The 16,158-nt window shown below is 35.4% G+C and overlaps 1 protein-coding gene across 1 annotated transcript in view; it reads left to right on the plus strand.

Annotated features, from left to right (window-relative positions):
• LOC128997407 (retinal homeobox protein Rx1-like) overlaps window positions 1-16,158 on the plus strand; it is a 73,831-nt gene that overhangs the window by 38,203 nt on the left and 19,470 nt on the right. Inside the window, exon 2 of the mRNA XM_054423045.1 lies at window positions 10,488-10,804. Within this exon, the coding sequence (XP_054279020.1) occupies window positions 10,488-10,804 (317 nt within the window). The remainder of the gene's footprint in view (window positions 1-10,487; window positions 10,805-16,158) is intronic.

The following is a 16,158-nucleotide window of genomic DNA, read 5'->3' on the forward strand; positions in this document are numbered from 1 at the left end:
ATTTGATGTTCTCGATAGTGTTCAGTAACTTTAACTTTAGGTTTTTGTAATCGTATGAATATTTTATTTGCTCGCAAATTGACCAGAGTTCATTTCCCTACTACCGGATATTGAAGCTTTAAATAATAATAAATAATAAAATAAATAATAATAATAGAATAAATTTGTTACCTCGTTGTGTGTTACCTGTGTAAACAAGGCAACAAGTTTATCTTATTTTATTATTTAAATCTTCAATATCCATTAGTAGGAAAATGAACTCTGAGTGGTTTTATGACTGTTTTGGTCATATAATGAAAAGGTCATTTATTAAAAAAATTTAGCTAGTTTCATACATTTGAATGGCTGAACTTTTTATGATGAGTTTTTAAATTCTTCCAACACATTTTTTACAACTCACATTATGAAACTTAGAGTAGTAGGCAACAATTGTAGGCCTATACAGGGTGAGTTTTAATTGCCCCCCCCCCCCCAACTTTTTTCTACATTTTTTTCAAATATCAATCCCAGACCACTTTCAAACATTATTGGGTAGTAAGTACTTCATTTTGACCAGGTGGTCATTTCCGGCCGCCATCTTTGATCCGCCATATTGAATGCAAAATATTTTTTTCAAATGTAAAGGTGGGGTTGTGACCCATTATTTCGAACTAAATTTTTACCCTGATTACAATGCCACAAATCGTTTTTAAAAATCTTGATCCATTCTAAAGTTATGAGGGCTTTTTATAACTTTATTTTTAGCCCATTTTAACATTGTGCATTTACAAAAAAATATTTTGCATCCAATATGGCGGATCTAAGATGGCGGCCGGAAATGACTACCTTGTCAAAATGAAGTACTTACAACCCAATAATGTTTGGAAGTGGTCTGGGATTGATATTTGAAAAAATGTAGAAAAAAGTTGGGGGGGGGGGGCAATTAAAACTCACCCTGTATATTCTATTATAACTTTTGTATTACTTATTTAATTTGTTAATAGTTAAATGAGGCATGTCTATTCACTAATAGAGTCAACCCCTCTTAACCAACATCGCATTAACCGATAATCGGATTATCCGCCATTGATTGTAAAATATTACAGTTTTTTTTAACCAACCTTGCTTCGTGAGCAGTTCGGTTTAACAACCACTTTTTAGGAATCTCGGGGATTTCCGCTCCCACGCTTATCTCCACAGGATGTGCCTAAGAATAGTTTTTTTTTGTATTCATCCCAAAAATATTGCATGTTGCCAGTTTGTTATCAAGCACAAGCATATTTGATTTGTTATCTGTGCGGCAAAATCATAGAGTGTGTTACAATTTTTATAGCTAATTAACTGATCGCTAGAGTAAACGAAAAATGCAACTTGTATAGAGGGCAGGGGATGAAGGCTAACAACTCCAAGGTCAAGATAGTTTCTGTGACTGGAGCCTCCAGTGAGAGGCCATAAATCATCCTGTGTGTCGTAGCAAAATGGTGTCTAGTTTCTTCAATTTCGACAATAAGTTCTGTACTGTATTACGATAGATTTCTAAATCATAAATTAATATTATCCTAGAGTACCAAAGTTATTAAAATAAGCTTTTTCTATTGACTCTTGCCTACAAGTATAATTTATACCACTTAAAGTATTTGACTTAACCGTGTTTTGTGTTTATTTGTGATTTTTCTATCAATTCAAACAAAAGAGGTAAGTGTAGTTTACTTTATAAATAATAATGTAATTACAACTTCGAAATAATGGGATTGCCCGTTTTAACCAACTTTTTGCGTTATCCGACTTAGTCCGGTCCCATTAGGGTCGAGTAAGACGGGTCTACTGTATACTGCAATTTGGTAATTTAAATAAGCTAAAGGACTGTTGTCTTGCTCAAATACAGGACATTTTTTATCTTTGCCCGACTGTCATTTTTTACCAAGCTGTTATTTTGAGCCCAAAATAATGCGGAACTGTATTCTACTAATAAAGAACTTCAAGCTTATGTGCATTGACCTATGCTTTCATAATGACTTTCTTCCGGCTTCTAGCGGGCGCACAAATCACAGGAATCTTTGAACAGCTGTAATTTTTTACTGCATTGTCCGCTTGGATTGAGTTTGTGGCATTGTGAATTTTGTCTGACTCCTGATGGGCCCCCATCAAAGTAGCACTAAAAAGTGAACATAACATTAAAAAAATATTTATAAAAATGCATTACACAGTTCCGGGACTTTTCAAACACACAGTATATATAACTAGAGGTCGTCCGAAAACTAGACTAAAATTAAATAATCTACAGACTTCTCTATTTTCACCCAATAAACATGCGATTGTAATTTCTACCATTAGTTTTGATTTTCTGTTTATGTATTTTGTGGTTATTTCATCATCAGCATGGCAACCCATAAGGACCACGTTTTTTAAAATTTGTTTTTCGATTGATACCAATTTAGCAGTGTTGGCGTATTCCATCCCAGCGCAAGCAATCGTTAGGAACGTTCGCGATAAACAACACAAAACCCAGTATCAACAACAGTCAACAGCGACGTCAAAGCGACATTTTCTTCACGATTCCAAGGACAAACGCCGATACCATAACAGCTGTGGCGTTTCCAGTAGTTACGTACGAATGACATCAATATACACTAAGACCAATACCAAAATAACAGCAACGACGTTTTCATTAGTTAACACCGATATAGATCACAATAGAACACACAAAAGCTGATGCCAATTACAGCGTCGGTGTTTCTTTTCGGCGGTAACAAGTTGTAAACGATTGCGATAGGCATAAAAGAAGATCAAAGATAAAAGAAGATAAGAACATAAAATATGTAACAATAGCGGCAAAATTTACTGCAGCTACGAGTTTGCTCAAGAACGGAATTTATGTGGAGTTTTCTGTTTACTTACGGGACACTCTATACATGTATAAAATGACACACTTACAGAACGATTTTAAACATAAATTTTTCCCTAACATAATACTGTATAGACAGCAATAAAAGATGCTGCATGTCGATAAGCGTTAAGCAAAAACACGTCTATGACGTAAGGACGTTGGGGGAGGGGGTTGATCTTAAACGTTGCGAAATAGAATGCAACGTGAGGCCGACAGTCCACTCATGAAAGCGCGCGGGGGGTGCGTAGCCTTGGCGCTGAGAAACCAGGCGATGTGGCAACGTTGGAATGACTCATCAGCAGTTGGTTCACACAGAAAGTGTCAAGTTCTTGATTTATATGTTTGTCGGGCAGACACACACACTTTTACTATTGTCGGGGCTATTAACACACTTGTATGTTTATCGGGACATCCCGACAGTCAATTTTAAGGTTTTTTGACATTTAAATGGAGTGTAAGGAAAATCTACCTTTACGTAGTTAATGTACGAACAGCAGTGGGTACATAATGCTGTTTGGTTCAAAAGTCCCGACAACTGTGTTTTATACAGGTGTCCCGACAAAGATTTGTAACCGGGGATGTGTGTGTGTGTGTGTGTGTGTGTCTGTGTGTCTGGATGTGTACAGAGCTAGAGACCACACCTGTGGTCCAATTTCGATGAAATTTGGTATGTAGGTTCTAATCCATGGTATCTCCAGGCGTTTTTTTCATTTTTTTGAAATTTTTATTTTTAATGGGGATTTTCCCATAAAAACCCATAAAAAACCGGAAAAATCGGATTTTCTCGAAAATGGCCCGAACGATTTTGATAAAAATTTAGTATGTTGTAGCCCTTTAAATTCTGAATAAAATAGTACAAATTCCATATCTGTAAAAATTCCGGTTCAAAAGTTATGGTCAAATATTTTATTTTCCCATAAAAACCCCATAAAATAACAAAAAAAGGATTTTTGAAAAAAATCCGGTTTTGATTTAACATAGTATGTTATAGTCTTTACAGTTTTGATAGTTTTTTTTAATTTTTTAGAATTTTTTTTATGGGGATTTTCTCATAAAACCCCATAAAATAACGGAAAAATATGATCTTCCCAAAAATGGCCCGAACGATTTTGATAAAAAATTAGTATGTTATAGTCCTTTATATTCGGAACAAAATGGTACAAATCCCATTTCTGTAAAAATTACGGTTCAAAAGTTATTGTAAAATATGTCATTTCCCCATAAAATCCCTATAAAATAACAGAAAAATCGGATTTTCCCAAAAATGGCCCGAATGATTTTGATAAAAAATTAGCATGTTATAGTCCTTTAAATTGTGAACAAAATTGTACAAATCCCATTTGCGTATATTTACTCTCACCACTTACATATGATAAAGGTTTTTGACAAACTTATGGGAGAAAGTATGTGTCAGAATGCTGATACCGTTTATTATGTTATACTATCTGCTGTACCCATGCTTTGCAACGGGGGGGGGGGTTCAATAGTGCTGCACTCTGTTGTTTAAACCCTGTAACGTGTTAATGCTATTGAATATCATAGAACCAAACTTGTAGGTTTATTTGAAACATTTGTTAATATTCTTTGCTTCTTTTTAAATAAGGATAACATGGGAAACTCTGGAGCCCCACAGGATTTCAAGAATGGGAAACGATAGAAATATGTATACAACATCAACAACTTCCCAAATTTTCATTTTAATCACATTACAGGTTTGGTAACGCTTAAAAAGGACAAACTACATACATGGGATTTTCTCGTGTATAGATGTGCGAAATCCGAGAACGTCTATTTCAGATTAAAAACCAGTCTCATCACTAAACGCATGATGAAATAAAATAGTATACGAATAGTAAAAACAAAATACCTTCCAACCGGAACATCTTTCGAGAAAACTTAATTAAGTACTAAGTTTAGTAAGTATTTTTCATTTATACATCTAAAAATTCTATTACCTTAGTCAAAAATACACTCCAATAAAGACATCCAATACTCAATCAAACAGTTAGTATTTAAACCGGAATCGTAGCTGCCATTCAAACACCCCAATCCGTCTTTCGATTTGAAAGACAAACCACTTAACCAACAAAAGAATAAACCGACTAATAAAAGCCATTCGACACGTCAAGCGATCATTAATCCGTGGCATTTAAGAGTAAATTAAACAGGTCTACTGTATTGTTTCTGGGTGGAAAGGACGCCGGAGATCGTATCGGAGCCGTTAGTACGTCAGGCCGCCGCGCCGCGCTAGTGTAGCGTTATTAACTAAATTATGCCGGAATACATTAACCGTTCAATCAAATCCCGACTGAGCCGGTAGAGTAGGCGGCTGTTCATTTAATTGACGACAGCTCCACAGATTACGGACTTAGCTCCGCGTTCTGTGTCGATTCTACGGCTTAATATACGGCTGGAGATATGTGTTGTCGTCAAATACCGGAAAAGCGGTTTAGGCGACTGTCACTCCCAATCCTGCGTCGCGGTTCGAATTTGTCTCACGTGGAAGAGGAATTAGGGATAAATGTGAAAGACTTGATGACGAAGGTGTAAAGGTCGTTTAGTTTAGAAAAGTTTACATTTAAAGTTTGTGTAGTCATTTTTTTTGAAAATTTGAACAATTTTGCAATTAATGTGTTCTGGTTTAATTTCAGCTCCATCGTAAACTCAATTATATAATATTGGTCAGAACAAACAAAACGACGAATATGATTGGGATAACTGTTTTTTTTTCTTTTTAGATATTTGACAAAACTGAAACAGTTAAAATGCTAGAACACAGATTGATGTGTTCATGTTCTGCCTTAGTTTAACTTGGGGAGCTTCCCTAGGACATCTAGTTCACCGATAGCAAAACCCAAATTTGTATGTTTCTCCTTAAAATTGTAAAAATTGGCTTTATCTATTATTCTAATTCCGTAAGGAATTTCTTGTGCACAGCAAAACTCTTTTATTTATTAACCGATTTTGATGTTTGATGTGTCAAATTAAAGGGAATTATCTGTAGAAGTCATGGAATAATTTTTGTTACGCTCAGTTCAATGTGCTTCGCCCCATCGGACTTTAAAGTTTCCATGTATTTTTAAATATAAGTGAAAATTTAGTTAAGTTTATCAAACATATGATTCATTTCCTTTTAAAAACATCTGTCTTCATAAAAATAATCTCTTTCCCTTATATCATTTTAATATTTACTTTTTATGTTTATTTATCAGTTTACTTTCAAATATAATGATGACTGATGAAATGGATAGATCACCTTTATGGCCAATGTTTAAAAATATTTCACTTGCTAAAAACATGAGAGCTAATACAAGAGAATCAATATTTGCTGAATATCTTTTACGAATAGGGAATGGCCATGAGAGCTATCATAATGATCTTGGTGATTCATTGATGCGTCTTCCACCACAATTGTGAATGAAAATATCATTGACAAAATCTTGCTTTAAAAGACTTGCGACTAAAGATGCTTTAAAAAAGACCAAAAATCATGCAATACTTTCACCAAAGAATGAACATTGTGACGAAATTAATAATAAAATAGTTGAGCAATTAAATGATGACAGTCGAGTTTACTATTCAGTGGACACTTTGATTCAAGAAGAGGGAGACCAGTTACACGTACCTGATGAATTTCTTCACACTTTACCACCAAGGGGTTTACCTCCTCGCAAATTATGCCTTTAAAAAGGTGTAATTGTAATTTTACCAAGGATCCACAAATATCCACAAAAAGGGCTGGTTAATGGAACCAGATTAATGGTGAAGAGATGAATAACAAAGTCCGAAATCTTGAAATTGTTACTGGAAGTTCGGCTGGAAACGAGTGTTACTGCCCCAATTAAGCGTAGAACCATCAGAAGGAAATTTTCCCCTAAAATTCAAACGTCGACAGTTCCTATGTCGAATCGCTTTTGCCATAACAAAAAAAATATTATGGGAAGAGTTTCTCATTTGACATTTTAAAAGTAAGATGACAATTTTAACTGGTCTGTAAGTCAGTATTCTGTAAGCCTACTCTGTTAGAACCTTTATTAAAACCGAATCGAGCTTAACATTTTTATTTATTGTAATTAAAAGTTTAGCTTTTAAAAGTTTTTTTTCTTTTTTTCGTAGTGATAAGTTAAAAGGTTATTTATATTTGTTTAATGATATTGAAATATAGTTAATATTATTAACTGGAAACAACTAGTTGTAAAGCTAAACGATACGGTAACATACCATGGTGAGAACACGGATTATATAAATTGTATATCTATATGTTTATCACAGTAGTTGACGTTTAAACAAATCATAAACAGTAAACTGAGCTGTTACGATTTTAAAACGTTTATCTTAACAAATGGATCCAACATCTCTTCTATGTGGATTCTTTTCCCCGAAATCCATTTCACAGACCTTTTATTACGATCTTCCGTAATGCATTAAGAACCAACCGAAAAAACCAAAACAAAAAACTTAGTTAATTTGAGTGGGACAAAAAGTGGGGCAGATGATATGTTTGCGCAGGTAGTTGTAATGGGGCCGCGAGAGTTAATAAAATGTTTAATCTGGCGTGGTGGGCGGGGCCGCGCTAATGCATCAATTAAACAAGTCACTGCGCATGCCTAGTGTCTGCGACGGCGCGATGCTTTTAAGATAAGACGTCTAGATCTGAGAGGAGGGACCGGCCTAATTGACTGTGCCTGTTGTCGATACAACGTATACACGTGTTAATTATGCTCAACTCCCGCGCACCGCGCTCTGGTGGATGTGTCGTGTTAATTTAAACTGGACAAGCCAAGTAAAAATGGATTAAGTCAATAATGTACATAGCAGTAAGTTTAAGTATAACAACTTAAACCTATGCATCCAAAGAGAGTGCTTTGGTATTATACCAACCACAATATGATAATTATAACCTAACCTAACCCAACCTAAGGGTGGATTATGTTTTAGGTTAGGTTAGGAAGATTTTGTTAGTTAAACTAATTAAAATATCATTTGGAAGTTGATCCATAGTTGTGGTCAGTGTATTACCAAAGTACCCCAAAGAGCTATACAAATTTGTAAATGAGCTGTACAATTTTAAATTTTGTTGATGTTCCAAACAGTGTAATGCTAGTTTCCAAATAACCGATCTATTTTTATTGCTTTCTTTGCTTGACAGTAAATACAATTAAACTGTCATATATTTAGTATCTGTATCATCATTTTGACCAAATAAGTCCCTTTTGTAAATGTGCCTTTACAAAATTAGTATCTTTACTCGAGCTTGTTAACTGGGTAAACAATAATTTTTGTTTATAAATAAGTAAAATACATTATTCCTAACTGATTTTATGGTATGATACCAATTTGGAATTAACATTAAAATGCTTGTGAACTATGTCGATTGTAGAATCTCCATTTACATATGAATAACATAGTAATTGACATCGCGTCATGTTTTATGGATCAATTTGGATTAATTTAGATCAATTCTAAATATAACTTGGCCTGAGTGAGTTTTAAAATCATTTAAAAAACGTACGGAACATAATTATTTAAAGTAAATAATTGTAATAATGGGCAAAGCAGATTTTAAAATAGTTTTCTGTTTTAATTATTCGAGAAGATTCTAAATTTAAATCCTTTAGTAGCACGATAATTGCTTAAATACAATGTAAAACAAACCTAGTTGAACAGAACTTGAATCAAAATAATTTACCGAAGCCTAATGGATCCCACCACTTTACTCATCGATCAATTTACTTTTCGAGTCAGAAAATCTAGGTTCCAATAAAGCATGTCCTCCAAACGCCCTCAGTTAATTTGTCTGGGCTGCAATCAGTTTAGGCAAACAACAGACAGTGGGACAGTGGAGTCGTGATAGTGCAGAGTAGCCAATGAACGCTTTGCACGGAGTAAACAGGTTAGCAAGCAATTACCAGCTCAATCACAGCCATTACAGTTTGGCCAACTGTGCAGCTGAAAAACTGTTGACGCCGGACATTGCTGCCACCACACCCGCTTTGAGTCTGACTCCCAATGTGATAGTGGCTTTGAGCTATTTTCTTGTTGTGTTGATTGGTCGTTTCTAACCTGTGTTATTCAGTGTGAGTGGTGTTTGAATTAAATTAGTTCGATTCTGAGAAGATATGGTTTGTGTATATTTTAAAGTGAATATTGTCAATGATAACTCTTTATTGCATGTATATTGTTTATGTAAGTTTTAATAGGTATTTACGTTTTTTTTATGCTAGTTAATTGTTGTATACAGTATTAAAGTATAAGGATTCAATGTGTGTGTGTGTGTGTGGTGAATTTGGATTTTCTTTTAAATAATCCCAATATCAACCAAGAATATTGAAGCAAACCTAACTAGTGTAAACTCTTATTTACTTAACCCTGATGTGTTGTTCATTAATATAACAACGCTATTGACTTTTCCCAGGATTGAACCAACAGCCTTCAAACAACCATTATAATATAATCTCATACTTCACATAATAAAGCAATCGTGGTTTCGGAATAAAACATTTACATTTTGCGCCGCAAACAATAGAACAAAGTCGACACCTCCAGATTGAGTAAAAATTTCGAAAGGTGTCAATCCGTAGGGTCGTAACCTTAGATAATTGAAGTATAATTAATCCTTCCAGGATGTCATATTTGCTGACAAGTCCATTAGCAAAACCCACTGTCGCAGCGCGCGCCGCCTTGCCGCCGCGAGTGACTTTGACATAGGACAGACTGAGCCGACGTGCACGATAGAGAGATAGATTTAGGTTGGCAAGCTTATATTATGGAGCTGATGGAAAGTTTACATAAAGGCAAAGGTCAGTAGGAGCCATCGATGGTAGGAGCACATGACGTAATAAAACGTATAAGATGAAAATCATTCAGTTAAGTTGATCGATCATAAGTCATCTTTTAAATGGTTCCTAGGGTTGATTGAATTGCATCATTGAAGGGTGAGATATTTTAACAAATTCCGATATAGGGAATTAATATATTATTTCAGGCCTCATCGTAAGACTAGAACCCGGGACCTACATATTGGTTCATTTTCATGTATGCATGGGCTGTAATGAAGTAGACTGCAAACGATCAATGATGAAAACCAAATCAGTTGTATGGAGAGTTTTGACTATTACTAAAAAATATAAGGAATTAAAAACTTAAACATCACCTTACCCATGACTCAAGCTTCCACAATAGTGAACCAACCTCCGAAACACACCTCTCACAAACTGATTCTCATAACAAAATACACGAAACTAATAAAATCAACACACTTTCTTAGGTCAGCTCAATGACAAACATTAACATTTTTAAACATTTGGCATACTTGCAAAAGATTGTCAAACACTCCCATCATGAAACACCTTACGATTTCAAAATTTGTTTGCAATCTATATATGAAAGGGTTTCACCCATAATTTATTGATCTTATAGCTAAAAAATATACAAGTGATCCTTAAGAAAGAGTAACATAATAAGTTTGTGCTGAATCAAATTGTTATGACGGTTTGGTGAAAAATTCAACCGCAGCACGACTATGATACCTTCAGATTAGACTCCTAAAAATAATTCTACTAATGATGTTGTGTGTAAAATAGAAAATCTTCAATTTTAACTAATCTTTCAATCATTCCAGGCGAGAACAGCTGCAACTCCTCGGACGCGCCTCTCACAGTCAACACAGACCTAGACCGGAGGTATCGCGAGGACAGTGACGACGACGGGGGCGGAGTCCTCGGGAACCCAGGAGACCAGGGGTCCGGAGTGTCCAGCAGCCGAGGGGGTGGAGCCCCCATGTCACCGGACAAGAAGAAACATCGGAGGAACCGTACGACGTTCACCACCTACCAGCTGCACGAGCTGGAGCGGGCCTTTGAGAAGTCTCACTACCCTGATGTGTACAGCCGAGAGGAGTTAGCGATGAAAGTCAATCTGCCAGAGGTCCGAGTACAGGTGAGTGAGAAGGAAAAGTTTATGTACTAACTTAACACCCTAGGACGTTAAGTGGTAGTCTGTATCCGTTTACGTTACTTCAGGCTAGGGCAGAGGGTTGGGACAGTATCTTCTGAAGGGTTGGAGCGAACCTGCCAGAGGTCCTTGCCAAGGTGAGTGAGAGGAAGAAGAAGGAAATGTGTAAGTACTCTGAGGATGCAAAGCTATAGTCTATAACAGTTTACGTTACTTCAGGCTAAGGTTGAGAGAGTATTTGCCAGAGAGTTGGAGCGAACCTGCCAGAGGCCCTCGCCCAGGTGAGTGAGAGGAAGAAGAAGGATAAAGTTTAAGTATTACCTTTACACACTAGGACGCTAAGTGCTAGTCTGGAAACATTTACTTTACTTCAGCTAGAGGGTTGGGGTTGGGTTGGTATTACTTCGATCATTGAGCATTGACTACCAATACTCCAGGTCACTCTCCAAAGGAAGATGTTAGGGTGTGTGCACCAGTACATACAGTTGATGGTGTTATTCCATCCGATATTTTCTCTACATGCCAACAGCATTTTCTTTATGAGAGGTTTTGTACGATCATTTAAGGATTTTGAAAGTCGTACTACTATTAGTAGGAGCTGATACGAACCTTTTTTATTATACAAATTAAAAATTAATTTAAGTTCACAAGTATTATATAAATTAGATTATAGGAGAGTATATTTATATTACCTCACTCATTTTCAAATAATGATGAAAAATAAACAAAAGAAATGCTGTATGCAAAGTTGTATTACTTAAGATACATATTAAATTATGTCACATCACGGTATGAATGTAGACTATTAGGAAATAGTTTAATAAAAACTTGCTTCCCAGACAAAAGACAAAATAAGACAAATTCAAACTGCAAAATTATGCAAGATAAAAGGAACACTAACTTTAAACACATAACACGAGGTAAACTAATTCAAGTCATATCCACCGATATAGCATGTCGTCATGTCTCTCTCTATTTTAAAACAAGTCACAGCAAAAAAAGACGCGAAGGAAAAACGAACAGAGATTTAAATAATTCAAAAATATTCCGGAGACATTAGAGGTAAGCGGTGCAGGGCTCCGAACTCCGAATGGGTTCGGTACACCGAAAAGATGTCTCCGATTTCCATATCTCGGTCCCGGTACACTATAAGTCTCCGTTAATATTTATACTGATTTGTCATGTAACATTTTTCAACCGGGCGTATTTTTGTATGTAGCTTGATTCGATGGCAATATAAATCTGAAGGGCTCGATATGTGAAGGGCTCTGCACGCTACGGCGCCACTTCACATAAACAAGACTTTTTATCCCCCTTTGTGACAATTAGGTGGGATTATTTAGGTTGTGGGGAATAGCGGTTGATACGATTTTATTCCTTGGATGGTCGTCTGTCCCGTTAAAAAAACAAAACATAAAGTCTGCATTCGTTTTCACCACTTACCGTTTGTCATCTTCCCCTTCTTTAATTTTATTTCAGCTTTCTCCTTAGAGTCTTTATGCGACGGGACGTTTCTGTTTTAACTACCAGAAGCTCTGATGAGTCAGCGTTTGCATGTTTAGGTCGGATTTTTATTCGTAGCATTGGTTTCACTGGAGGAAATTGTGGAGTTTATTATGTCTGAGCGGTTTCGCCGTGACATTGTAGGCATTTAAAGTAATGTAGAAAACAACCTTCACAATTGCTTATAGATTTTTATCCATTGACTGCAAAACACCACTTCAGTTTTTGGATGGGCTTAATGGACACAAAATATTTGTCAGCTGTTGGCTTAGTGCAAACGTAAAATACTTTTGATTTGGGAAAACGTAATAAAAGAAACACAACTGACCCCCCTCGGTACATATACAGTTAACAGTCTTCAAGTTTTTTAAATGTATATTTTTGTGTACAAACAGCAAAGGATAGAAAGTTCTGTTAAGTCCTGTTACTGTGATTGAAAAGTTATGATCCAATCATGCTTTCTCATTCAATTTTAGCGTTGTTTGTCCAAACAGGGACTATTTCGTTGCATTTAAAATGTAAAGACATTTTATAAAATATTCAATTTTTGGAGTAAATTGTTGTGGTTCACTTTGTATTTCACCAGTATCGAGAATTTTGCAAAGCTTTTTGTTTAAATTGTTAAAACATTTCAATCAGAAAATTAGGGAAACTACGTCAAAGAAATGAATTAAAACAAGTAATTAAAAATACAAACATACAATCGACTATTCAATAGTCAAAGATACAACTAAATGCATGTTGAATATCAGAATAATAGAGTGGTCATTCCGACATCAATAATCACTACTAATTTTTCAATTCGATTCTATAAATATCCATCTTTACACCGCCTCAAACCCGTCGTGGAACGAGAAAAACGCAATTGGCATTCAATAAACCCGGCTCGCCGACATGTAAGGAAATCTTTCTCTAATGCTAAGCGGATTGGCGAAATTGCATCAATAAGTTGCGGCGACGTTTGCGAAAACTCGCGATTTGATTCGTGAAGAAAATAATTTCGTATAATCGCGTATCGAAGCACCCAGGGTTAGGGTTTAGGGTGGGTTTGGGCGCGAGGGGGGGGAGGGGTACAACCCACCCCTCGACAAAAGATAAACGATAAATACAAATGCTGATATTTTTCCCGACCCCGACTTGTCGGGGGTTGCTCACCGCATTTTATGCTCTCCTCTTCGCATAAGACCATATTCCAATCAATTCGGTTTATTTTTGCCCGACCCCGATTCCTGACTGTCTTCTCGTATTACCACCCTAATTTAAAGTTTGCATGCTCCAAACGATGTTACGGGTTTTAATGCAGGGATTCGTAAATGTTTGTGTTGTAAGTTTTTATTTGGAGGTTGGGGTGGATTTTTATTGACCATATTCAGTGAATGTTATAGTTTTTCTGTGATACAAACCGATTCTAAACAGACAATTTAATGAATTAATTTTTTTTTTTAATTTACGAATTATGTAGCCTGTTTATTTTAAATGGCTCAGTTAGTAATTTTCTAAATCGTTTTTGAGTACCTTGTATTTGATATAAAAATCTCAAATGCCCAAAAAATGTGTACTGTATACAATTTGAACTAAACTATTAAAATCGATCGTTACTACAAATTAATATGAATATATCAAGTAATAATTATCCTATACTTAAAAAATTACTTAAAATTTCGAATAAACTAAATTATCCGCATTGCGATAATACATGAGGTTTTGAATAGTTAAAATGCGTTGCTAGAAGCTCTGTAAGACGTCGTGATACTGTTCCAGTTAGTATTTTGCGTTTCTAGGTGATAAAATACGAGTAGCTCTCGTTCAACTAAAGTAATGAAAGGTTCCGTTCATTATAGACAAGCAAGAAAATATCATGATATTCCTTTCTGAATTTACTCATATGTATTTCGTTCAACTTTAACGTAGTCCATAACTTTTTCAAAAATTATCTCCATAGCAGGATTATTTTGCATACATAGCTCTCACACAATGAAAGCATAGGACTGTTCTGTCTGACTGAGGGCTTAAAATCATATCTATATGGTTTTTACCATTAAAAATGTTCCGTAATTGCTCGCTCAAATACAACCTGTTATTCAAAATTCATAAAAATCCGTGTTGAATAATTAAATGAAAATATTTCTATCCCACTAAAGTCAAACAATCCAAAACTTTCAAGGGTCAAGCATATGGATTTTTTAATTCTTATTTTTGTTTTGTCATTATTCTTGTTATCATGATGTTGTTGATCAATACTTAGTACTGTTGTTTCTGTGTGGAATGAACACTCTTATTTGCTGCTCTTGTGTCTGCCAATACGTAATATTTTGTAAAATGGTGGTTGATATAAATAACGAAAAAATAACTGTATAAACTGTAATATAATTAAAGTCGGTACCTCGCTAGTTAGTTCGATGCAGGAATCCATAACAGCGAGGATTCGGGTCCTGATGGTCTACCTAATTTCATCAGTAGTTTTATCTTGTGCTGTACTACATAATAAAGAATATGTAGTTCACCTCTTGCTTTCATGGATACATTCACGCACAGGCCCCAAAAATAAGTGAACGTGAAAAGTCCGTATTAAAAGATACCTGCTGGATACAAACAGAAAGTACTTGCTAATTAATCAAATCACATTTTCCCTTACATCCACTCTTCAGCAGTTTCCATTTTGATGGAAAGTTGTCAATTCACTCTCCACCACTCTCCCTCCGGGCCCAGCCAATATTCCGATGGTCCACCCTCACACTCGCCGTCAACTGTAATTGGGTTCCCGCTGGAACGTCGGGGCTACAATTTGAAAGTCAAATTCGTTTTTATGATTGAACAATAGAAAACGGCGGAGTTAAGCGACGGGTAAGGTCGTGAAATGGCTTGTTACAGTCAATTCAGACGTGGAAATTCGATTTGGGCGGTGCATTTCTCCTCTTGATGTTTTTCTATTGTGCTTTTCTTTCCATTACCACCCCTCCACACACGCCCCAAAACCAAAACACCCTCTGCGATCGTTTTTGATTCCAATATTCCCCACCACAGGCCCTACGTCTGCGCACTATTATTTTTGTTTGTAAAATTTATTTTTTATGTTTTGTATATTTATGTTCAATAAAGTACTGAAAGCTGTGTTAATATTTAATAAGACGATAACCTACCAATAAACTCGCAAGCCGTGATAGTAGGCTAATATTGAAAGTTCAAATTGCAATACTGAAACTTGTTTTACCGGTTGGATCATTCATACACACGTTCACGTAACTAATAATTATCTGTCATACGTCCAAACGTTGCATGAATCATATGTGACATGCAGATATGACTTTACAAAAACTAGCTAAAATAAAATAAAAAAAAAAAACTTGAAACAGACCACGGTGTCCTAAATTGACATTGCTCTGCTCGATAAGAGACAAAAACTTAAAAAATGTACAAATAAAAAAAAACTTAACTAAAATTTAAATAAGCAAGTAAATGATTAATACATAAATTGTTTATAATGTTCAAAAAGCTACTTTTGATTTCTGTAACCCAGTTGTTAAAGAAATAAATTCTCTTTAAGAAAACATAGAATAATGGACAACACATTTGATTAATTTGAAGTATAGCCCACGTGTATAGCTTAAATCAGAAATTGATTTGTTAGCCTTGCTATCCTGCTGAATTAAATGTGTATTATATTTGTCTATGATAAAACTTATTATACGAAATAATTAAAATCTTTAGATGTATTATCAATGGTTTTAGTCATTGACTCTCCTTTACTATTCGTTGAGGGAGCCTTCCTGGCATTTTATAAAACAACTTGCGTCATTTACTATTTCAATGACAGTAACAATTAACGAAAATTAGCA

The sequence above is a fragment of the Macrosteles quadrilineatus genome, unplaced genomic scaffold, assembly GCF_028750875.1.
Source record: "Macrosteles quadrilineatus isolate MER2022 unplaced genomic scaffold, UCM_ALF_1.0 Scaffold_6__1_contigs__length_79288215, whole genome shotgun sequence".
Classification (NCBI taxonomy): domain Eukaryota; kingdom Metazoa; phylum Arthropoda; class Insecta; order Hemiptera; family Cicadellidae; genus Macrosteles; species Macrosteles quadrilineatus.